General features: G+C 39.3%; 1 protein-coding gene across 2 annotated transcripts; it reads right to left on the bottom strand.

The window, feature by feature from the left end:
- Positions 1–851: 851 nt before the first annotated feature.
- Positions 852–26,617, bottom strand: lipeb (lipase, hormone-sensitive b). 2 transcript variants are annotated; one of them, XM_058376593.1, is made up of 13 exons: positions 26,493–26,617; positions 14,248–14,480; positions 13,771–14,055; positions 13,400–13,490; positions 8,853–8,998; positions 8,579–8,764; positions 8,292–8,444; positions 7,774–7,918; positions 7,403–7,630; positions 7,069–7,215; positions 5,864–6,120; positions 5,494–5,754; positions 852–5,266 (listed from the first exon to the last, which is right to left on the bottom strand). In XM_058376593.1, the coding sequence occupies exons 1-13, from the start codon at positions 26,581–26,583 to the stop codon at positions 4,949–4,951; spliced, it is 2,541 nt and encodes an 846-aa protein (XP_058232576.1). In that variant the 5' UTR covers positions 26,584–26,617; the 3' UTR covers positions 852–4,948. The 2 variants fall into 2 exon arrangements, with proteins under 2 accessions (XP_058232576.1, XP_058232575.1); XM_058376592.1 differs by lacking the exon at positions 26,493–26,617 and adding an exon at positions 21,280–21,416.
- Between the last annotated feature and the right edge of the window lie 14 nt (positions 26,618–26,631).

Genomic DNA, 26,631 nt, shown 5'->3' with positions numbered 1-26,631 from the left:
CCAGATTATTTTATGAAGGGTTCCTGTAAAGTTGAATATACTGTATTACTGTGAGAGGGAACAAAAGAATATATAATATATATATATATATATATATACACACATACATACATTTTTTTTACAGATATTGATGTCTAGGTTCTGGCCCTTATCGAGCAAGTTCTTTAACTTCTTTGTGAACGTTAGATGATGTTGATGCACAAACAGTTGGTTATTAACTTTCTTAATATACACCGATCAGCCATAACATTATGAGAAGTGACAGGTGAAGTGAATAACACTGATGATCTCCTCACCTGTTAGTGGGTGGGATATATTAGGCAGCAAGTGAACATTTTGTCCTCAAAGTTGATGTTTTAGATGCAAAAAAAATGGGCAAGCGTAAGGATTTGAGCGAGTTTGATGAAGGGCCAAATTGTGATGGCTAGACGACTGGATCAGAGCATCTCCAAAACTGCATCTCTTGTGGGGTGTTCCCGGTCTGCAGTGGTCAGTATCCATCAAAAGTGGTCCAAGGAAGGAACAGTAGTGAAACGGCGACAGGGTCATGGGTGGCCAAGGCTCACTGGTGCACGTGGGGAGTGAAGGCTGGCCCGTGTGATCCGATCCAACAGACGAGCTACTGTTGCTCAAACTGCTGAAGAAGTTAATGCTGGTTCTGATAGAAAGGTGTCAGAATACACAGTGCATGATGGGTCAGGGCTGTTTTGGCAGCAAAAGGGGGACCAACACAATATTAAGCAGGTGGTCACAATGTTATGGCTGATTGGTGTATTTAGTGTTGTACTGAACGTATGCAAAGTAAGTTTATCAATCACAAAAGACACCATGACAATATATTTTATTGTTTATTGCATAAACCACATAAAATCACATGTACACCATAAATCACATGTGCATCAGGACACAAAACCACGAAATCGGTTCAGCCTACCTATTTTAATACAATAACAATAAACTCTGAAAAATATACTGATTTAAAAAAAAAACAACAACAACAACAACAACAAAGAAAATGCATATGACGAAGAAAGCAGCAGAACCCAGAAGAAAGTGGCAGAATATTTCAACTGCACTTTGACCTTTGGATTACATTTTTGATTTAGATTTCCATTTAGATTACATTTCCATTTAGACTGCAAAGAGTAGTGAATTTTTCTTTTTTGGTAGTTTTTCCCATATGTAAATCTGATTTTGCTTTGCCATCATATTCTCCTCATAGATATATGAAATGCATAAAATTCCCCAATAAGAAGAAGAAGCGAGAAAGGTTTAGCCGATAACGGATTTTTCTTTAGTTTGAGCTTGCCTGTAAATATCGACTAATTACACGATTCTTAAATAAAACCTATTATTCCTATTACATTATTCGGCACTAAAGGAAATATATCGCTAAAATCGTTTTTGAAATCCAAGTGTTATCTAAAAAAAATATTTATTTCTTAATTGTTCTAGGCTATGTGCTCTTACCAACCTCTAAGAATTCTGCATAAGGTCTGCAATTCCCGAACCAAACCGTTATAAACGAATGTAGGAGGCAGGGAAAAGCAGAAATACATTCAATTTCCATGTACGTTTTTTTTTTTTGCACTTGTGGTGTTTTGATCAAAAGAGAAACAATAAAAACGTATCTTTGCGCATGAGATTATATACAGCGTACACTGAATCTATAAAGTGCTGGTTTTCCTACAAATGGAAGAAACACAAATGAACTCCAGACACAAATAATTCACACTCCATTACCGACTTACTGACTACTACGCAATCACAAAAGCCACAGTTTGGTCGAGAACTACAGAATATTTTGAGGATAAATGCTTCAACAAGCAGCCGCAAAAGGCCAGGAAGATCCACACGGTCACCAGGAACTATAATTAATACTCTGAAAATAAGCATCTGTTAGAGCCATAGCATACTAGGTCATGTAGCGAAAGCAGATCTTCACAGATATCATGGTCCAACACGGTCTCAGATAATATCACAGGTATCGTAACTGAATGTCACTTCTTAGCTGTTGATTTGCCTACGGAAATGAATATGCAGATGAGGTAGCAATGTTTGGTCTAATAGAAATAGGCAGAATAGTAGAAGGAGAATACCAGCTTGTAAAAGCAGGTGAAAATATGGTTTCATCAGCAAGCCTTTTTAGATCTGCAAAGTCAGGGGAGGACAAATCAGTGGCTCGTGTGTCTGGGGCAAGCAGACTGCGTGTCCAGGTTATTAGTTTCTTTTTATTCGCAGTATTTCTAGGTGGACACGCAGGTTTAAGAGGCGCAGCAGTGACTCGTGATCATAGATTTTAATAATGATGACCATGATTAACATTAAATTAAGAGCTGTCTTACATTAAAGGCTAAAGTACAGAGTAAGTTTCGTAATAACATCCTTCATATAATATAAGGGCTTGTAGGTTTCAAATTTGCTCAGGGAATATCAGGTAGAGATGCCAAGGTTTCCAGCACCACTACATCTCAGAAAAGAAAGCTGAGGATCTGTTCAAATTCATGCATTTGAAACGAGAGACATCATTTTCTCCTTTTCTCCTCAGTTCTGATGTAGAAACATAATCCATGCTATAATCCTTCATCATTCCTTCTCTAAATCTTACAACAGAAACGGTCCTGTACCTCATACGCACACTATCAGTACTTCCACTTTGCCTTAGTTTGAGGAAAGTAATTAAGATTCAATTTAGAATACTGAACAAGATCTAGGCATTTAAAACTACCCCAAATTGGTGTAGAAGTTGTTACTATGGCAACCCTGTGATTACTTGTCCTATATCCTGTCCTCAGCTCCTCCTTCAAAGCACGGGGCAGCGTGATTTGTTCCGCTGTGGACTTATAAGCGCTTGTTGCAATTCCCATTTTTTATTTCTATGTGCAATAATAATAACTCAATAGATATAAATTGCACAAGATCTAGAAAAGTGAGCAAACAGCTTATCTGCTAAACAGAAACATTTTTGTTGGTGACTCAAAAGAGGTAATTAGCATTTTGATGGAATTTATTATGAACGAAATGAGGACTTTATATTATTTAAGATTTGCAGTTGGCTGATAGAATGTATAAACTGGGATCTTGCCTCTATGGATAAGACACCACTGAGTAGTTACAAAGTGGTTTCCGGTCTCTTTTTGCCCTCTTCGCTGACCAGAGTGAGAAGATAACTCTAATGAATTTACCAAAGCATTGATTTGAATGTTAAAAATCATCACGTTCCAGTTCTTATGTTTCTTGGCAGAGAGACACACTACTAACAGGCACGACTCCCTGAACCCCTGCTGCACTAGACACATCAGCCACAGATGCATTCGGGTTATTGGAAGGACTATTATTACTAGCTGAATAAAAGAACTTTAACATGCAGGGATTTAGAAACTGTGGTAAATCTAAGCAAACATACAAACTAATAGCATGACAGCAAGGATGAGGAGGATGACCTCCTCATCAGAGGCAGTTATATGTTGCTAGTTTAGCATACTTTAGGGTAGAGTTATTTGACCTGCACAGTGGGCTAACTAATGAACTGATGATTTGTCCTTCCATGAAAATTGTAGGAGTTGCTATAATTCAGTTGTTTTAAGTGAGAGGAGCGAAACCCAGTCGAGTCAAATTATGTTTTCTCAAATGAAAAAATCTGCCGAGGGAGCACAGTCCGACTCCTGCTAAATAAGACGTCTAATTGGTTCAAGGTTGTTGAAGGATGTTCCCTAAAATACCTCCTGGGGTCTAGAAATGGGGTCAGCGTGCAGAACGTTTCAGAAGCAAGCAGCAAGGTAGTGATAGCAGGAACTAAGACAAGATTTAGGAAAGTGCAAAAATATGTCCTTGTGTATTTTAATGTAATTCCACGAGCAATGGCTGGGCTAAAGTGCGCAAGCGGATGATGCTGGGTCAATTATAATTGTGCAGCTCACAGCTTCTAGTGTTTGAAGCCCAGCAATCCTTTAATGCTGATGAACTTGTATTTGGTTAATTAGGACTTAAAGCAAGACCTCAAAAGTAACATTAAACTTCTTCTAATTAACAACGACAAATATACTTAAAATAACACGTAATAAATGTACTTTACACGTAATACACAAAATCTACACAAATATATCTATATATATATATACACACATATACACTTGTATTCATTTAGCAGGCACTTTTACACAACTGAGACACTATGCAAGCCTGGAGCTGAGACGTTCAGGATTAAGGCCCCAAAAGTGGTTCTCTGAAGGCTTGGGAATTGAACTTTCTGCCTTCTGATCACTAGCACAGAACCTTAAGCCTGGAGCTATCTATGCACAAATCTACACAGAACTGATTGTTTTCGGTTTCAAGACACTACCACTTTCACACAAACACAACATAATGCATATATATATAGATATACATACACCACAAGAAGGAATTTGGTTTGATTTGACTCCCTAAAGCTTGCCTATGGCATAAACATGAAGTTCAGGAATAATGTGCGTTTCAAAAATTCAGTAATAACGTTTCAAAAAATTCAGCTTCAGGCCTAGAGACGACAGGAAGCATTTGTTTCCATGCTGGTATTTGTACGATTCATAATCAGAATCTCAACAAAGCAATACAGTGCAGAGGCAAAGTGGCAATGTTTTGTTAAAGTTGTGTGTTTGGAAAGTGCAAGTGCACATGCACGGTCGTTTCTAACACAAAAAAAAAACAAAAAAAACAGCAGTGTCCTCTCTCTCTCACGGCTATTTACTTACTCAAATACTGATAGATATTGATAAATATATACTGAAGTATACATATGACACGGCTTCTGTGAGACATGACTGCTGCATCTTACTCATTCTTCTTCTCCTGGTTCATCGCACAGTGAATCAGGTCAAAAACCTTCCTGTTTTCTAAACTAAATAATATTCATTCTTCAAATCTCACCTCAAAGCTTCATCTTTGTTGATCATTACACCACTTTCCACTTTCAAACTACACCTTCTCTTCCATCGTCACTAGCGGTTGTTTGAAAGAACTTGGTAGAGGCACCTGAAGCACAATGGTCGGTCCTTTCCAGTTTGCGGTGTGTGTTTATCTCTCGAGGCAGGTCTTTCATAGTGAAGACATCTTTGATCCTCTCCATGCAGACATTAGAGGCCTCGTGGGTTTCTTTAGAGAGCTGCGACAGGCTAAGGAAGCCATGTGGGAGGTCGTCCACTACACACAGAGTCACAGGCTGCTGAATGTTCCGTAGTCGTCTGGCGAGCGTTACAGAGTCGTCTAACATGGGGTCCAGAGCACAGGCCTAGATGAATTCAGAGATTAAATGAGACTTGAATCAGATAGCGTAACACAATATCACTATCTGTTTATTGCTCTAAATATATATATATATATATATGAGAATGTCAGTATAACAAAAACACATTTAACATTCCAGTTAAAATATTCCAATCGTAGCAGCTGGCAAAAAAGTAGGAATTCTTTTCCAAAAAAAATGATAAAACTAGGTGGGACACCACAAAATCTTACCACTAAATGAACAGGAGGCAGTCCCTTCAACATCTGGTCTGGAGCCAGGAGAGGAGACATGAACGGATTTCTATAGATGGGTGAGGAATCTACATTCATTCTGGCAAGCTGCTCTGAGCGCAAGGGCTCAAAGTCCCCAGGAAACCCTCGTGGGTTTTCAGAGTGTTCTTCCCCATCAGGGGGAGGTGCTGCCACGGATAAGATTGAACTTGACACGGAGGGGTCTACCTCTTTGCAGAAAAGTATACTTATATCCTCTGGCTAGAATAAAAAGGGAGTAGTGGGAGAAAGAGAGAGAGAGAGAGAGAGATGAGTGAGTACTGGAGAAAGTTTGACTATGTAAAAAACTATGTAATGTTTCCATGCATACCTTGCTTTCTAGGATTGCTGTGGTGTTGAGGATAGAATGATAGTGATGTGTGAGGTTGGCACTGTGGTTGGCAGTAGAGCTGGTGCTGTTGTGGTTGCTGCTGGTGGATTTGCTGGCAGTGTGGGTGACCAGACCCTCACATGTGTGGCTTTTCAGAGATTCTTTTTTCACCGAGAACTCAGAGGATGTTCCCGGAACCAGAGGGTCAGACTGGTTAGAACTGAGAGTCCCATCGGAAACACTGTTCCTCACAGTCTCTAAAAAGAAGATTGGTAGAAGACGAAAGGTTTAACAACTAGCACAGCTTCAGTATCTTGTCCGGGAGATGGCTAAATTGATGTTATTAATAGAGAAAGGATGTTTTTAGTAGAGAAAATTATTAGTGTCCATGCTGTTATTTATAAAGCATTATTTTCATGATGTATTTAATTCATGAGTCTGAAATAAAGTGTACCATTAAAGATTGAAAAAAAATGTTGCCTGGACCATTTCTAATCTTCAACTGTCCAGTTTCTGTGCCCACTATAACCTCAGATTCCTGTTCCGGGCTGATAAGAGTGGAACCCGATGTGGTTTTCTACTGTTTAGCCAAAATCACCTCAAGGTTTGGTATTTTCAGTGGTTTTAGATGCTTTTCTACTCAGCATGGTCTTCAAGAGGGGTTATTTGAGTGGCTCGTTTGAGACCAACATTGTTGAAGCAAATGAGATTACAAACTTTCCCTATTCTGACGTTTTATGTGAACATTAACCTGAAGCCTTGTAGCTGCATGATTTTACGCAATGCACTGATGCCATATGATTGGCTAATTGCACACGTTCCTAATAAGGAATATATATATATATATACACACATAAACACATGTATAGTCATCATTTTGATGACAGAGTACTGTTCTTAAAGCACAAAACTCAAATCTTTACTCTACTGTACTCTACCGGAAATATTGGAATATTGGAAAAATTCATGGGACAGACATGAATTATTTTTGCATTTAGTTCAATAAAGCAATAAAGCGTTTGGATTGAATTCTTATTCAATAAAGCGTTTCAATAAAGCGATAAAGCAATAAAGCGTTTGGATTGAATTCTTATTTAGCCACCTTATTTACAAAACCAAAACATTATCCATTGTACTTATTGTAATAAATGCATTAGCACATGAAAGGCAGTATAAAACACATGCGCACACACACACACACACACCTGCACTTGCTTTGTTGTGGTCCAGGAGTGAGTGGATCCAGTTTGAGGCTCCCTGTCTGAAGCCTTTGAATAGCAGGGCAGTGTCCTTCCTAACCGTCCCCAGAGTGGTCACCTTCTCTACCTGTTTCTCCTCCTGAGGATCCATACCTACATACAAATATATGAATGCACAATGAAGCAATGTGGAATGAATCAAAGGCAGAATAAAAAACAAACAATCGCAGACTATTTTAATATAGGACATTAATCAAAGCCGGCAAAAACCTAGAACACACAGAACATACACACGGCTGTGTAATTTTTCTTAATAATAAAATATTTCTCTGTTGCTTACCTGCATAAGCACTGAGGCACCGGAACAGTACACTTAGGGGAAGGAGAGGATCCATAAGGCTGAGCAGACGGGAAGGCGAGGCACAGGTGGTGAGCATGAGGGCAGGGTATGCAGCCATGATACCATCCGGCAAACGTACTCGATGTGCCACAGCCATCATTGACACAGTGATGCACAGGTTACCCCCTGCACTATCACCAGCCAAACACAATCGCTCACCTGTCCAACCTGAATATATATAAAGCAGGCATGAGAGAGAGAAAGAAACATCTCCAAATAATATGCTCATCACACTGGTTTGTCCAAAGAATGACTTCAGAATCGCACCAATTATCAGGAATAAGGTCATGAGACAAGGGGAATCGATTTACCTAAAATTTTCTGGTTTTTGATAGCCCAGCAGTAGGCAAAGAAACACTCCTCCAGTGCACGTGGAAATGGGGCTTCAGGGGCAAGGGAATAATCTACTGACAGGATTGGAGCATTCAGTTCCTGAGACCAACTTTTGAGGTATGGCTTTTGAGGTGGGAGAAAAATGTCACAGTTAGTATGTGTTTACATGTAATGTATGGACAAATTATTCATTTATTATTTAAAGTCTTTGCCGGGTCTCATGTTTTGCTTGCCAGGAAACCTAAGGCTTAAAACTGATGTATTGTAACAACATATGGTGGAGGCAGTCTGTTAAATCAGTCGAAACAGACTGAATGAGCATATAATAATTGTGCTCATCATGTTTGTGCCTTGCAGACAAAATGTCAGGACATCTTTGGCCAAGGTTTATTAGAGTCTGGCTATAAACTTGCTGAATATGGAAGAATACCAATACGGTTCCAAGAGAAATCTGATTTCAGATACCGAGCTGCGTCAGCAAAGGAAAGCAGCGTACCTCATGTGATTTAGAAGTCTGTGCAACAAAACCTCCTCCGTGGTAATGTACCACCAGCCAAGGTGACGGAGGGCTCTTCTTAATCTTTAGACTCACAGACAGAGAGATTGAGCCACCGTCGGAACGGGATATTGCTGACAGCTCCTCACTGTCCTGTTGAGAAAGAAAAAGAACATAAGGTGATAGGAAATTAGACCTACATACAAAATACAGCCTCCAGACTTGCTACATATCGGTGTAGCCAGAGACTAACCGTGTGTATGTGAGATGAGCATGAGCTCCATTACCTGTCCTTCCCGTAGCTCACTGGATATGAGTCTCATCTGAACTGGGCCAGGGCCAGTATGAGCAACCGGAGCAGAGATTGTGACCGTATGTGCAGGATTGTCCACCAAGGGTAGATCAAAGCAATCAGGTGGCACAGAGAGGGAGCGATTCACCTTCACCTGAGTGGAGGTCATACTTACCAAGCCCTGGTGGGAAATAACGAAAAGATGACATTCTCCACCAACCAACCAAGTTTATTGTTGCATGAGGTGAAATGTAAACGCTTTTACTGACCGCCAAAACTTCGCTTTCAGTGATGTTCCAGAAAGTCTTCCAGAAATGAACGTCCAAGTTCTGAGTGATTCGCTCATACTCCAGGCCCCTCAGCTCAGGATCAATGGCATACTTTCCAGAGGTGAATAAGGAACTAGCAGCAACACCTGAGAGAATTAACAACAGAAGAAATGAAATATATCACAGCCTGCATTCAGAAACCCATATAATATAATGAATCATCAGTGAAACAGGTACAGAATAGGACAGTCAAGAGTCAGAGCAATCCATGTGGCAAAGCAGAGGCTACAACACTCAGGTCTAGGCAGACACAAAAGAATTTGCATTTAATAATTTCATTGCCGCACAATTTCATTTTTGTTGGAGATGTGCACTGGTGCTCTCATGGCATTCATTTATAGTGTAATTATAGCAGTCTTATTATCCCCATGCACCAAATGCTTTAAAAACAGACCTATAAATTTAGCAGATAAACAGGAGATATAGCCTCTACATCTAATATCTTTTTTTCCAGAAGACCGCTGTTATAATCCAGGCTTGTGCTCCTGTTCATCTAGGAAGAAGAAAAATAGGGCAGTCTAAATTAGACAAATGGGCAACTATTCCCCTCACTCCAACCAATTTGACCGAGAGCTCTGTTTAAACTCTCCTGAGACAAGGAGACCCAGACTAACTTGTAATTCCCAGTGAAAGATCTGCAGCATTAAGGAGGGTGTTTTTAAAGTGATGTCCAGATGATCAAATCCATTTGGACTTATTCTTTCCATCAGTGTTATCGTTAATGTGATTCCTAGCATTCTAGGAAGCAAAGAGTGCAGAAAAAAAACGATTATAAGTACTTTGGGGGTCTGTCTATATTGTACGATACATTTAATAACCACTTATTCTTTATACTCTGACCAGCCACTTTATTAGGAACACCTGGACACCTACACATTCATGCAATTATCAAACCAGTCAATTATGTGGGGCAGGGTAAGGCATAAAATCTGCAGGTCAAGAGCTTGTTCACATCAAACATCAGAAAGGGGAAAATGATCATCTCAGTGACTCTGATGTGATCATGGCATGGTTGTTGGTGCCAGATGGGCTGGTTTGAGTATTTCAGAATTTCGGATTTTCACACACAACAGTATGTAGAGTGTACACGTTATGCTGGGGAAAAACAAAACAAAACTAAAACATTCAGTGTGTAGCATTCCTTCATTCGGCTTTTCCCTTCAGGGGTCTCCACAGCGAATCATCTCTCTCCACCTATCCCTATCTTCTGCATCCTCAACACCTACACCCACTAGCTTCATATCCTCATTTATTACATCCATATACCTCCTCTTTGGCCTTCCTCTTTGGCTCCTGCCTGGCAGCTCCATGTCCAGCATTCTCCTACCAATATACTCACTCTCCCTCCTCGGAACCATCTTAATCTGTCCCCCAAACGTCCAACATGAGCCCTAATCCTGTCCAACCTTGTCACTCCCAAAGAGAACCTCAACATCTTCAGCTCTGCTACCTCCAGTGTCTCTTCCTCAGTGACACTGCCTCCAAACCATACAGCATGGCCGGTCTCACCACTGTCTTGTACACCTTTCCCCTTGATTCTCGCTGATATTTTTCTATCACATGATTATTTATTTGCATGTACACTGCCTATACACTCCACTTGCACCCTTAACTTATTCTAGTCCTAGACAGTCTTTTGTCTAGAATTCTACTGCCTTTTAAATATCATTTTAAGAAAACTGACCTCTTTGTGCTCGAGATGTTACAAGTGGTTTGAATCTTGCAATGCTCTGTTCCTCTTTTTATTTTATTTTTTTCCCTCTTTGATTCATCTGTGCCTACATTCTGGAAAATATTTTTGATTTTTATCCACAGCTGAATAACAGCGATGCTGTTCATTGCCAAGTTCACAAATGGATGTCGAAAAACGCCTCCAAGAAACAACTGTGCTTCTGGCCAAAAAATGGGTCTCCCAAACTGGGAATACTATGAAATTTGAAGTTTGGCATCTGCAAGTCCTATACTATGATTCTAAGAAAGCCCTATTGTCTGGGTAGAAAGTAAATCCAAACATTTGTTCTGCAATGTGGTCATTTCTACTCTTGGGCTTTGGGAGATCATATAAAAACTGGCTTTGTTACCATTCCCAACTCCCTTATGTGAATTTTTCTTTTCCATTTAAAAGACGTCATGACCAGCTTCCAAGATTTTTTGATGTAGATGCTATATTTGGAATGCATCATCTTCGTACATACTATATCTTCGGTATTATCTTGAATAAGCCAGTGCAGTCAATGCAAATTTAGTGAAAACTGATGCTGACATACAATGAACCTTCCTTCATTTTACATAAAAAAACTGAACCTTCCAATCCACTTCAGGATGCAGATCTGTTTATACTTAGATTAAATCTTATTCACTATTAAGCTCCAGGCCACAGAAACTATAAATGATTAGTCTTAATGACAAATGACAGTATGAATCTATTTGGGGAATTTTACCTGGCAGACTTGGTAGATTATATACCTACACACAGCAGCTTTGCAAAATATTCTAGCTGTTTTGGTGAACTGGGATGTTTGATTGTTGTTGCCCTCAGGTTTGTTGATGTGGAATGGCTGGACTCTTTATGTCCTACAGGGTGCTCATGTCTGGCTTTTACTCATTCTGTCATAGCTAGTCCCTGCTTGCACACTGCACATTGTCATTATGTGATAATGGCATACCTAATAATCTCTCTGTCTCATTACACATGCTACTCATGAGATACCAATGATCCTGACCCCTTCTGCTCTCTACATCTGGTTGGAGTTCTTGTCACTTGGAATTGGAAACCACTTGGCTCCACATGGACAGCCTGGAGATGCACAGGACTGCTGTGGACAGTACTTAGCACTTACAAACCGTAGAAACAGTTTTGAAGCCTCCATCAGTAAAAAGCTGATAACAAAACAGACCTCAGGTTAAAAGTAGAATACATTTCTGGCTATGCAGTTGCACTTTTTGACCACATAGTACACGGTTACAGAAGGGAAATTATTTATAAACTCACACTGTCTGGTGTCACCCAGATGAGAATGGGTTCCCTTTTGAGTCTGGTTCCTGTTAAGTGAGTGCGTTGTTAGGTAAGAGTAGGAAAAGGCTGCGGATTTCTCATCAGGAAGCCGGCCCTTATGTAAGACAGGATTGTTCCTTCTATAAATCGTGTGAGGAAGTCAGCATTGTGACAAAAGACTGACGAACCCCTCAGAGATTCCAAGCTCCGGCAGTGAAGGATCTTTGGTGGCAGTGAAGCCAGTCAAGGGCAGCTCTATAGCAGTGGAGGGTTAGTGTTTTACAGCTGAAAAACTGTGGAATCATTCGGTGGAGAGAGATTGTGTTCTGTATGGTAAGGTACTATCAATCTATCCGCACATCTACTCTGACAAGACCGATCTAATATCTCAGGGATGTGCCATTTGCATACAAACTAGATAATAAATAATTCAGACACGTGCTATCCGTCACCCTGATTAGCCGATTGTCCGGAAGACATCAAAAACACCAGCTCACAGCAGATCACTGAGAAAGATGGGGTTTATCTGATAAGAGAATTGCATCGAATTGCAGAAATGTCACATGAACTACCCAGTTATGGTGCTTTCAAGAGTCTTAAATTATTTTACTGAAGGTACATAATTTGGTTATTTTGTTCACTTGTGACATCGGGGATTCACAAACACATAATTACACTGAACAAGTCTCAGTGTTACATGATGTTCAAGTAAGTCCCAGCCCAGTCTTGGAGGCATCTGGAAATTAGACTGGGTCACATTAGGTTGGTGTAAGACGTTTCATAAAGTCGCACTCTAGAGAAAGGGTTATGAACTAAAATTGGCTAAGGCCCAACTAATTCATTTCTTATAAAGGTATGGAAAAGCAGCTAAGAAGAATGAATGGTGACAACACTTTAATGCTTACTGTTAGTAATTAAGTTATAAATAAGACCTCTGTTTAGAAGTAGAGAATAAATTCACATCTTTCCCTCTCTCTCTCTCTCTCTCTCTCTCTCTCACAACATTCTGCTTTTGCCTTGGATTGTTTTTCCATGTTATTAACCCAAGCTTATAGTTATGTAAAGCTCTATAAGCTATTCAGAAGATAGCATCTAACATCAGCTAATAAGGAGCATGGAAACAAAGACTGAAACAAAGGGCGTCTCGAACTCTCTTCAAGGCTTCAAAGAGCGAGCGTTGACTCACCATATGATGCACTAGCTCCTGTTTCCACTAGGGTGCAGAATTGAGCACAAGATACAAACGTTAGAACCCTGTCAAGGCTGAAGGTGCCTCACTTTAATAAAGAATTGTGAATATTTATGTTCGTTTAAAAAAAAAAAAAAAAAACACCTAATTTTGTGTGTAATATGTAAAATAGTACATATTACAATATTTAGCTGTACAGAGAAAAAAAAATACATCCCACACACTGAAGTGCACCTAGAAATCAGACACATTAAGGGGGAAAAAGGATACTGAAGGAAATTTTCATCTTTTAAAGTTTCTTACCTATGCCGGAATGATGCCTCTTGTAGTTATCTCCGAACGCAACCAAGCCTATGGTTATACTCTGCAAGTGTGGCCGGATGGCTGGAGTGAACTAACAGATGATAAATGAAAGAGGGATTACATTGAATGAACAGAACCCAGAGATAGAAAAATACAATGAAAAACATTTCAAGTTAAAATAAAGCCTTAATTCATCTCAGAACTCTGGATGGAAAATGACTGTGTGACTAATATGAAATTAAGCGCAAAGCATAGCTATCAAGATCTGTGTACGCTGCAAACTATTACACCTATGCAGCCTTAAACTGATTTTTGGCATGAAAAACCAAATAAAAGACTGAGATCACATTCAGAACTACACAGAAACACACCTGGAACCCAACACAGCGGCCGTAAAAGCAGCCCTTGTGCATGGAGGCGTACTCTCGTAGAAAGAGCTGGCTTAGACCGTTCTCGTCTTGGAAGAAGAGGTTGCCGTGACTGTTGTCGTGAAGCAGCCTCTGGGCGAGGTAGAGCAGAGCCCTCAGCTGGCACAGAGCACAGCTGTAAGCTTCCATCTCTGCAGCCTGATGGGCTGCACGGAAAAAGATGCTCCGTCTGTTGGACGCAATGTAGCGTGCCTTGTGGATGATGTGAAGAAGACAGCAACGCACCACCTGATGGAAACAGGAGCAGAGGCTTCAGTGCAAGTATATCTAAACCCATTACAACCAAATTTATGAAAGAAACATTCAATCATTAAGTCCTCAACACCTCTATCCTGGTAATGGTTCGAGAAATATGCCAGTGTTTATTTTCTAGATATTGATCAATATGTTCATTAGTGTAGTGTACAAGCATGCACACACCTTCACTAGTGAGCGGTATCCATTAGCAGGAATGTGAGGGTCAAAGTCAAAGTGATGGTAGATGGCGGCAAAGCCACACATAATCGGCTCGAGGCTGCGGGCGTGTTTCTGAATGGTCAGCATAGCGTCGACCAGCCTCTGTGCAGCATCTCCTGCTTGCGTGCCACCGAAGAAACCAGCGTTCTCCTCACACACCTCATACAGGGCTGCAAACACGGCCTTAGTGTCCATCACTGGAATAGAAAATGAATAGAAAGCATCCGGGATAAGAATCATGTCAACGTGTTAATTTACATCATCACTGACAATTATGAAAACTTGTCTTTGTGGTTAGTTAGCACAATCTCTTAAGGAACCTATGAGACAATTCCAACTTCATGCACCCAGGCACGTCTTCAAATGGGTTTAGGGCAAGAGACTGGGATGGCCATTTCAAAAGCTTGTGACCACAGCAACAGTCATTTGTGTGGAAATGGAAATATAAAGGCCAAAGATTTGTGGACACCTGACAATAACACTTTTCCCATGCAAGAATTATTCCCCCCTTTGGTTTAAAAATAACCTTCACTCAAAGCTTTCTCCTAGATTTTAGTGTGTGGCCGCTGTGATATTCCCATCTGCACACAAAGCATTGGTGTGTTCAGGCATTGATGTCGCACAGAGGGGGTGAAGGATCAGTGGGGTTGAGGTCAGGGTGTTGTGAAGGCCACTCAGTTTCTTCAACAACACTAACCCTGGGAAACCATGTCTTCATGGACTTCATGCACAATGGCACGGTCATGCTGGAACTGGTTTGGCGGAAGGTCAACGCACTTTTGTCTCATTTCAAATGATTAAGAAATTCTCTGATTTTCCCGCATGTTGATGAATGATTAAGAAAATGGTCTCTGTCACTTGATATTTAAACTCCAGTTTCCTTGACTTCCTGTTTCACAGTCCCCCAAAGCAGATGTGTTTAATGGTAAAATAAACCTAAATAAGAACATACTTCAGTTAGATTTTGAGTACAGGGATGGTGAGAATTGTAAAAAAAAAATTATAATTTTTAATTAACTAATTAATTAATTAAATAAACACAAGGACATTTTTTTTACAACCTATTTAAAACCATTTCTAACAAGTGTTTCAACCAGGGAGCTGATTGTGTGTGTGTGTATATATATAATTATATATATATATGTGTATATATATATTATATATATTTATATATATATATATATATATATATATATATATATTATATATATATATATATATAGAGAGAGAGAGAGAGAGAGAGAGAGAGAGAGAGGACTGTTTACAGCGAACTGTATGTCCAATGCCATGGTATGCAAAGAAAATTTAGCACTAAGTATTTAGACCTCATGTGGCCCCTGAGCTAAAACTGATGCAACACATAAGTGAATTGTAAATCTCTAGTAGTATTACATACTAGAAGCAAGACAAAAAAAAGATTTTCTTTTAGTGTAGGTTTTAAATGTCAGCTATAAAATCCTATACAAGGACAGCAGGTGATAGAGGCTTTGGGTCTAAGGAAGGCCAAAATACCAAACCAACCCCCTTTTACAAAGGCTTACTGGGATTTGTTGGTATTTTTCTTTTACAATCAGGAAAGCAGAGTTTCTGTCTGTTTACTAGAGATAGTCCCTCCTGAAAGTATTGGGACAGGTAATGTCAAATCAGAGTGTGTGTGTGTGTGTCTCTCTCTCTCTCTCTCTCTCAGCTATATACAGAAGACATCTGGGCCTTAGACTTGAAGCCTAAAAGAGATTTTACAAAATGTGAGTTATTTCAATTTCTGTACAAAAGAAAAGAGAAAATTGATGCCCACGTACACATAGCTCTATTAAAGACGCACCAATAAATAGCTAGAGATCATTTGACAGTGGCCTTGAAACATTACTCTAATATATTTTTTGATACAGCAATGATCTGGCATCTTTTTTAAATATCAGAGCACATGGTCCATGCATATGGGGAAACATTGGGGTTGATATAAAAGACTTTTTGTTGAACGAGGCTCTCTCTCTCTCTCTGTTTCTCCGACTCACTTTTAGAACCTGTGATTGCTAAAGCTAAGCTGAGGTAAGATGTTAGAATTCCTCTCTAGAGTTGAATAAGTAGATTATCTGATTTACTGATTAATCTAGTTTGCGTGTACCATTCACGTAGCTCACTGGTATACTGTTTAAATACTCCGTCTCCGTTGTCATGGTAACAGACTCCAACGCAGACGTAACTGTTCGCTAACACCTCGGGCCTTAGCGTAATAATGAAAGCGTATACCAGTGAGCTATGTGAAATGCACACGGATCAGATAAACTGTGTAATCGGTTAGGAAGATCACACACAGGTACAGCACCACAGGTAACTTGGCATTTAGTGTGAGATGGCAATAAATAATTGCATAAGAATCAAATTATTCCGTAAGTCAGGTAATTTGATGTGAAATTACATTTGCATTCAGCAAGGAAATGAAATGCAGAGACTTAACAAAGATTCAGACAGAGGCAGCAGCCACAGGTATCAGTGTTGTACAGGTGACCAAGTACCATAGCTCCAAACATCCCATCAACATGACGTTTCTTGTAATGTCACTCACTGTTGTTTTGAGGTTTTTCTTCATAGCTCCTACAATGTTTGTCATCAACTGCTGCTGTTTTCCTTAAATCAACCTAGTCTGGTCATAAGAAAGCTGAAATTTTGATCTATATTCATACAACTGAGACGACAGATCGCAATTTCAGCTTTCTAAACCTTCCTTAATGTTTTGGAACAACAAAAAGAAGTGGCTTGGCTGTTCCAATACTTTTGGAGGCGACTGTGTGTATTGTACATGGCCAAAGAGGAAAAAACTGCTTCAAGTCAAACAATGGGAAAGACAGGAAATAGCCCCTGAAAGGAAAAAAGGGTCAGTGCGGTCTCGTATACCAGTTTTTTTTTATATCCTTGTCCATGCCAAACCACTAATTGTGAAAGGCAGCTTGTTAACAGGATTACTTGCGTTAACGCCGTCCATCCAGGCAGGATAGAAGATAGAAGATAGCAAGAGACAGAGAGAGAAAGAGATAAAGATTCTTAATTACGCATATGTACATATATTTTTTTAAAACTTGGTAGCAATTATATTAGCATATATTAGATGTACCCTTGCATGATGACCCATGCTTCACATTTTTTTGTTGTGTTATTTAGATAGCAGCAATCTTGTGGACAAAGCTATGACGAAACACTTCCTCAGATACTGCTGCATTTCCTCCACTGACTTCCTGAGTCAGTTTGCGAATACTGCTGCTGGCATACTAATTCAAAAAAAACTCACCTACCTTGAGACATTGATCAACTTCAGCTCTCTACCAAGTTCCCCTTCGAGTCAAAAGCTGGAACTGAACCCGCCATCTCTGAAGATGGACAGGTCCAAATATGGTGGGATGCATTCACCTGGCTGTGTAAAAGACCGGGTTGCTGTGTGTCTTTACACAGATTCTTAGAAAAGACCTACCTCTTTCTTGAGGACTTAAAGAAGCACTAATCCTGCCTTGACTTGACTTTGTACCTGTATAATCTTTCCTACTTGACCAGGACAGCATTTTTTTGGTGAGATGTTTCCTCCATGTTGTCCCATCCACCAGTCAGGTCTGCCACATCATATGACAACAACCAGCCAAAGAGGATGAAGACCAACATGTGCTTCCTCCACTCAAACTGCTGCTCATGCAGCATCAAAGGGCATTGTAACACCTACGGAGGAAAGCCTTGTCTACGCTCTTCCATAATCAAGAGCTCACGAGTGTCTAGTGTCACTGTGATGGACAGAGAGAGAGAGAGAGAGAGAGAGAGAGAGAGAGTGTAATGATGGCTGGGCTGATGCAAGATTTCTGGCGAGCCAAACATACTATTTTCTCTAGCATTTTTGTCACAAAGAACTGCCGTCTTTAACAAGAGTCGTCCACTTTGACACAAGTCTATTGTAAATCTGTAGTAGTACGACATACTAGAAGCAACACAAGAAAGATTTTCTTTTAGTGTAGGTTTTACGGTCCCTGTCAAAAGTATTGGGACAGCTATATCAAGTCTTTCTCCGCCCTCTCTTTTCTTTTCAGCTATATACAGAAGATATTCGGGTTTTAGACTCAAACACTCTCTATTGGTAAACTGACTCTCTGACTTCTCTGAGTAAAATGCTGTATTTTACTTTGACTGATATTGCACCTGACAGCTATGCTCAAACAGCATCTGATTTATTGTTTTAATATGATAATTAATGCAGAGTGATCACGCATATAACTTACTCATATCCGGTTTGTTCGTGTAGACTCCTGTCGCATTTACTTATGTATACACACTAGCGGCCATGATAATGAAGCAGCTGTGAGTATTTGGGCAAGCAACATTTTGAAAACAGGTGACAAAAAAACGTCTTAAATATGTGTATTTTTGAATCTGATTTTGGCCTTGAAAGTGCTTTGGATAATACAAAAAGACCATTTAAATACAGACTTAAAGAATTAAAATGCTTGTCCAGTTTTTAGCCCAAAACTATGGTGGCCAAGAAGTGCAAAACAAAATAACGAATCAGAAAATAAAATAATACAAAAACATAACAAATCAGACAAATCGGAAAAAGGTAGGTATAGTTTGTGAATGGAATTCTTACCGATGATTGGGAAAGACAATTTTGAAGAAAATTTTTTGGGTTTTTTTGGAATTGTTTTTATTTTTTGGAATTGTTATTTTATTTTTGTATTTGTTATTTTATTTTTGGCATTTATTATTTTATTTTTTGTATTTGTTATATTATTTTTAAATTTGTTAAATTATTTTTGCATTTGTTATTTTATTTTCGGATTTATTATTTTCTTTTTTGGATTTGTTATTTTTTTCTTTTTGGGATTTGTTATTTTGTTTTTGGATTTATTATTTTATTTTCGGATTTGTTATTTTGTTTTGCGCTTCTTGGCCACTGTACAGAACAAACAAAAACAAAAGTCTAAATTTTAATTTGAATCAGATATAAATAGGTCACCTAACCTCCTCAAGTTGCCAAAAAATCTGATATTCACTTCCAATCTCGTCACAACCCAACTTCACTGAAAGAGCTGTATAACTGTTAAAGATGCCATGACTGTTGTTTTTAATTCCGACACTAATACCTTGCAACTAAAAGATTCATCGTGTCACACCATGTTCCCAAGATTGTTTACCTGTTGGAGTTATGTGCTTTTTGTTTTGAAGTGTACAATAAATATTAAATTCTCCGTGACCTGTGGGTGTGGCTTAAGAGGTAGACACTAGATGTTAAATAACTTCACATATACAGCGACTCGCAGCAATAAAGCGAGTGGATATCATCCATTTTTTAATGAGAGCTGGTGACCTCCAGAGACACGAGTGACCGCGCCTGTTGGCGACTAGATGAGGGCGTGTCCCGTGATGTGACAAAGCTGAGAAAATGTAACTTTGTAAAGACGGCAGAGCACACATTATTGTGAGAATGATCATACACCGCTTCTCCTTCATCTCTTATTATATGATACAGATATACACTGCTGAATTTTATACACAAACGCCAAGTCTCCCACCATAAGGTTTCATTTTAGCGCTGATTTGTAATGCGACTGATAAACAGTATTACTACGGCAACTAGTGGGAGAAACACCCACTGGTGACTTTACAGTACAGCGATTTGCAGTGATAAAATCACTGTATGTGTGAATGTAGCTTTAGGCAGCTGCCTACACCGATAACACTGAAGCAAACACAGAGCTGCACTGAGTCCATGTTGATAACAGTGCATTATTTGCACTGTAGCTGCAAGTATATTACTAAGTTACTGCATATTTAATACCAAGAGCATTATTGCTCATCAATTAAATCAATTTCACATCATCTTAAACTGTAAACCAGGAAAACAGTTCATTTTTGTCTCATACACACATTCACACCTATCCATGTGATTCCACGCGTCCATGTCTGGATTCAGTGTCACAGCCAGTGTGTATGTGTGTTAAACTCAAATGCCTGTGTGTTTTGAGTTATATGCATTCAGTATTAATGACTGTTTAGAGCTATATGCATTAGAGCTATAGAGCTATGCATTCATTACTGTAAGCATGTGAATGCGCTTAACCAGAAATCTCATTTCTTTCTATGATTTAAACCTCAGACTTTAAGCTTCAACAACAGGATCAGTCCATGGACCAAAACTGTGCCTCCTAGTAGGCTGCCCCCTTTGGCGGTCTGACAACCACTTAGGACAACAAAATAAACAATGGAGGGTACTGATTGATATTTATATCCCGGTCAGATAAACCAGACTTTCATCCAGCGTACTTGGAAATGAAATGTTAGAATCTATAGCACATGTTCGCAGGCATAATATAATATAATTCCTAATACATAATAAACAAGTCAATATCCTGTATTAAACACAATATTTTGTCATTATGAGACATACTTCTTGATCACGATATAAAATCTGGGGTAATTAGTGAATTATCTAATACTTCTTAATCTGTGGTTATTGTATAATGTTATTAAAAAGCAGAGATTGAGGTTAAGCATATGATTTGGATATTGCCATAAGTATATAAACAAGAATCTACATATCGACATACACTTCATCGACCAGCAGCGACGTTGCTTAAAGTGAAACATCGAACAGGCTTTTTTTTTTCCCCTATAAAAATAAACAACATTATAAACATCAATTATTCCTTAACAGTGTATTACAGTTAGAGAAATGTGGCTGTAATGTGAGAATTCATCAGGATCAGACGCAACACATTAGGTTAAAATAATAATTTAGACACAGCCAGTTGATTTTTTTTCCCCCCCACATTTAAATATATTAAAATGTACAGTTATATTATATTATATATTGATTTAACCCCTGCTAGCATCTGGGACATCTGGACACCTCAGCCAAACACTAAGCCTATAGATTGCAAGTATATGGGGAAAGTGTCAAATGTAAAGAAAAATACAAGTTAGACATTCACAGAAGTTCCGTCATCAATCCGACAACCATACCCAGTTTCCTGGAGCAAAATGGTGCTTGTCCTTCTGTTGTCCAAATCGTGAAAGGACAGAAATGCAGTAGTTTTAACAGAGCAAAGCTCAGAGCGTCATCATCGCCAGAAAAACTGTGTGAAAGCGGACTAAGAAAGGGAAAATAGGAGGTATTTTGACATGACCATATCTGGCCGTCTCCCAGGATACCCACTAACCACACACTGACCTTTGCTTGATTGTCCCAAGTCAATATTCTTCTATTTAAGCTCTCTTCCCCAACCCACACACACATTTCAAAAGCACGAGCAGCTCTTGTCTTGTTACCCATTTAAACAGGACATAATCTGACAATGGCACAGAGGTTAGACCAAATGAATTCTATCCCCAAACCCTAACCAGCCACAGCAATGTTCCCGTCTTGTCAGCCATTCCTGTTATGAACCTCACTCTACAGTATTGCTTTCATTTGATTTATTGTGCTCAATTACAAACTGCACTCAAGTCAAACACAGTCATTTTCTGCATTACATACAACACTAGCAAGTACCTGCTGACTTTATTGGCTGTTAAACAAGATTTTAATTTATATTCCTGTAGAAGATTGAGAGCTCTGATTTCCATACTTGGAGGCACATTTCAGAGACAGAAATGGCTATGCATAGTGATATACTGTCTCTCTCACACACACAGAGTTCTGTATTTATTATTTACTAATGTACTCATCACCTACATGTTCAGGTCTACAATTTATCTCACAATCACCGTATCATGATTTTGCTCAATATTTTCACTGGTTCCTGACTTTTCAAACACGCTATATAGTGAAACATCCAGGGACTATACACCGATCAGGCATAACATTATGTCCACTGACAAGTGACGTGAATAAGACTGATGATCTCCTCATCATGGCACCTGTTAGTGGGTGGGATATATTAGGCAGCAAGTGAACATTTTGTCCTCAAAATTGTGTTAGAAGCAGGAAACATGGACAAGCGTAAGGATTTGAGCGAGTTTGATGAAGGGCCAAATTGTGATGGCTAGACCACTGGATCAGAGCATCTCCAAAACCGCAGCTCTTGTGGGGTGTTCCCGGTCTGCAGTGGTCAGTATCTATCAAAAGTGGTCCAAGGAAGGAACAGTGGGGAACTGACAGGGTCATGGGAGGCCAAGGCTCACTGATGCATGGATGGAAATGATCCATAATCGTGATCACTAAGCTCAACAGCAAAGCAGCTTTTTGTCTCAAATCCTATGAAAAGATGTGAAAGACATTTCAGCTGTTCTTATGAGTACAGGCTACAGTAATAATCATTCTGCAATCCTGATAGCTACCAGAGCTCCAACTATAAGCCAACACTTCTGTGTCAAACCTGTTTTTTATTTTCCTATAGTCAGGACTGGGGCTACAGAGCAGGCCAGGCATGATACTGCCCTAAGGCACAAGCACCAAGGGCAGCCCCAAAACAGAGGAAAAGTCATACATCTAAATGTGCGAAGCCTCCAGAAACCTCAAACATCTTGGAATAATTGTACCTTCTATATAATGATGCACCTTATTTTTGTAAACGATCCTAAATCTACAGTCGTTTGAAAATTCATGCTAACAGCGATGCAAGAAGATCAACAAGAGCTGGCTATTTTAAAACGGCATTCAAGCCTAGCTTAAAGAACAAACAAACAAAAAAATAAAAACACATATGTTCATAGAGTACGCAACAATATACAATTCTGCTAAAGGTTTAGTACTGCTGTTGAGTACGCTGCTATGTCACGGGACTGTCTGAATGGCTCCATACAGCATATGAAACAATATTTGTTTTTTTATCTCACTAAACTCATAAGAAAATGTGAAAGTGTAGAAACCAAAATAACTCTAGCACTGGTCATTATTCCTCTGGGAGTTTTAAACATTATGTGTGTGTTCCTGCCGGGACATGTGACGCAAATATCTGGGTGAAAGTAGCAGGAAAATCATGAGTTCATCACAGAGCTATACAAATATTTTATTACTGACGCCTTGAGACGATATTAACCCTCTGATGTACGGAAACCTCCGTAATGACCCTGGAGGACAGTTTTTCTTTGACCAAAAACCTCATGATTAAATTCAACATGATGCCATCTTCCATACGTGTTCTTTCCACTGGTGTCTAGCCTGAGAAAGAGTATTAATGACTGAGAGTGTGTTGTTTTTCTCTTATTCATTCTATTTATTCATCTTCAGTAACAGTCCATCACAGGGCAATACTCTCTCTCTCTCACACACACACACACACACACACACACACACACACGCACTAAAACACACACAAATACACACAAACAAACAAATAAGCAAATACATACAAACAATTATGCACAGAAATAAAAAACACACGCATAAACACATACATATAAACAAACATACACGTACAGACACAAACACAAACAAACATATACACACACACAAACAAACACACATATAAACAAACACAAACCAATACAAACAAATCTACACACATATAAACAAACACATATAAACAAACACAAACATAAACACAAGCAAACGCACAGACACACAGGGCTAGTTTGAGCTAGTCAGTCCATGATCTGGTATGTTTTCAGGAGGTTGGAGGAACCTGAAGATCCAGGAAGAAACCTCCGGACATGGACACAGGCGGAACATGTGACACTCCATGTACAGACCTGACCTGAGGATCGATGCTGTAGAGACCCTGAAGCTGTGAGAAAGCAGTGCTGCTCTTGCTACAGTTCGATTGCTGTTAGTTGAATACAGTTAAAACATTTTGGTCTGCATTAAAAGGTAAACCTCTTTATAATAACATGTTGATGTGAAGGCTGGGAGATTTGCAATGAAACTGCAAGACATTATAATTACACACAAGCAGTTATCTAATCCCAGAGTCAGTGGCAATGTTGTTTTTACCACATTCCCTCTAAAATCTTCACATCCAACATTTTCACCAGAGCTGTATCGACATAATATAACACACCAAACCCTTGTGTAAGAGCCCAGACACCAGCATTCACTCTTTATTATTTCTATTTAATTCAAATCCACAGAGTATCCACAGAGTTGATGGAGCATGAAGTCATTTTCAATAAAACAAAGTACTTAATGCCATTAAGCCCATGTGACTTCTCAGTGTGCCAGTCCGAAAAAGTACACCGTTATTAAACAAAGCTAAATACATTAACCTCCATTAATCGTCAGTTAAAATAATAAAACCAGCCTTTTGCACAGTAGATACGGTTTAATAAAAACACAGAAAGCCACAGCAGCAAAACTGAGACTTATTATCTCTCCAAACAGCTTTATATTCATGCCACGATGAAAAATATATATTATTTATTTTGATGTTTTCCAATATTAAGCTTGATTGCCTGAAGGCATATAGTAACCTCGTCTTCTTCCGACATTACACTTTAAAAACTTGCTTTATTGATGTAACCTTAAACTAATCAACCTTAACGGTCAACTTTAGATGTGCAGCTATAATAATAATAATAATACTACTACTAATAATAATAATAATCATAATAATAATAATTTTTAAGTAATGTATGGAATAAAAAATAACAAGCATGCTGGTTATTCCTCTTATAAACTATATTGCCAAAGGTTTTGGGACACCCCTCCAAATAAGGGGTTCCAAAATTGACCTCACAAATGCACTTCTAGATGAATGGTCAAAATGTCCCCATAAACACACTCCTAAACCGTGTGGAAAGCCTTCCTAGAAGAGTTGAAGCTGTTATAGCTGCAAAGGGCGGGTCGACTCCATATTACATCCATGTGCATGTAAAGGCAGACGTCCCAGTTTTGGTCTGGATCGCAGTCTCCGCACTAATTCATCCCAAAGGTGTTCTATGGGGTTGAGGTCAGGACTCTGTTCCCTCACACCAAACTCACTCACCCAGGTCTTTATGGACCTTGCTTTGTGCACTAGTGTGCAGTCATGTTAGAACAGGAAGGAGCCATCCCCAAACACTGGGAGCATGAAATTGTCCAAAATGTCTTGGTATGCTGAAGCATTAAGAGTTCCTTTCACTGGAACTAAGGGGTCAAGGCCCAACCCCTGAACTCAGTGATTTTGATGAACTTTTGGCAATACAGTGTATCATAGCAACATATTTGCCAACAAACAAGAATTTTAATGTCAAGAATGACAAGAATTAAAAAAAAAGAAATGTAATCAGACAAGTTAGGTAGAACAAGTTGTTCCTATCCTTTTTCTTCTTCTCTCATTTGAGGGGGAAAAAAAACACGCGACTTCTCACGAGCTGTTCATAAGCCGACACTGGAGACTCCTTCCATGACAATTCAACAATTAAACATCTCCTTACGCGCCTGTCTTCACCAAATCGACGATTTTAAACATTTCTTTATGAAATAATACCACGTTTGATATAAAAATTCCTGTAATACCAGGCCTGGTGTAGCACACGGACCACACAAATCCCAGTGAATTAGAACAAGGACATATTAGAAGGAGTCGCATTAATATAATCCTGATCTGAAATACAGACTTGTCACAGATGCAGCTCTACAAAGATCAATCAATACCCCCCCCCCACACACACACAAATAAGAAACTATTCACATCACACACACACACACTTTCTCACACTCAAACACACACACACTTTCTCACACTCAAACACACACCCTCTCTAGTATTCACCCCTTGAGCAAACGACGTCTCATTGACGTCAGATCTAGCGCCCCCCCCCCCGCGCGCGCGCGGATGACGTCACCACGACGTCGTTCCACTCGGATTACCGGAATATTTCCTGTCACTGAATGCAACCGAGAGGCACGTGGAGTGGGATCTTACAGCAAATCACACATCACTGGCTGAAAAGAGGCTCGGGGTTCAAATGATCAATACGTGACTCTTTTTCTCCCAATCGGTCGTGTTAAGTCGCTGACACGCAACTAACACACATCCTCCTGAGAACATGTTATTGCTATCTACTCAGACACACACACACACAACTAGTGCAACCCTGAGTAGAAACCTAGATTATTACCGTTTTCTCTATGAATATGTAGCTTATTATAATGACTTATGACTTGACCTCTCAGTGAGATGGAAGTCTATGACATGTTAACCACTCCATCCAGTTCAGCGTTAAACAAACGTTCCACACAGCACACCGAGCGTTAAAATATACATCATGCAAAAACCTTAAAAACATGTCCAAGAACAAAAAAAACCTCCTACCTATAGGCCCGTCTTTATGTTTCGATAATTGTTTCCCATTGGCACCGTTTCCAGCCTTCTTTCTCGACGCCATATTTCTGAAGTGAATCATCGCCGCCCCTTCTGTTCCTGCTCGCTTATACCTGTCATAAAGTCCCGC

The sequence above is a fragment of the Hemibagrus wyckioides genome, linkage group LG23 (genome assembly GCF_019097595.1).
Source record: "Hemibagrus wyckioides isolate EC202008001 linkage group LG23, SWU_Hwy_1.0, whole genome shotgun sequence".
Lineage (NCBI taxonomy): Eukaryota > Metazoa > Chordata > Actinopteri > Siluriformes > Bagridae > Hemibagrus > Hemibagrus wyckioides.
Note: the sequence above shows the minus strand (reverse complement) of the source record. Positions and strands in the feature narration are given on the sequence as shown.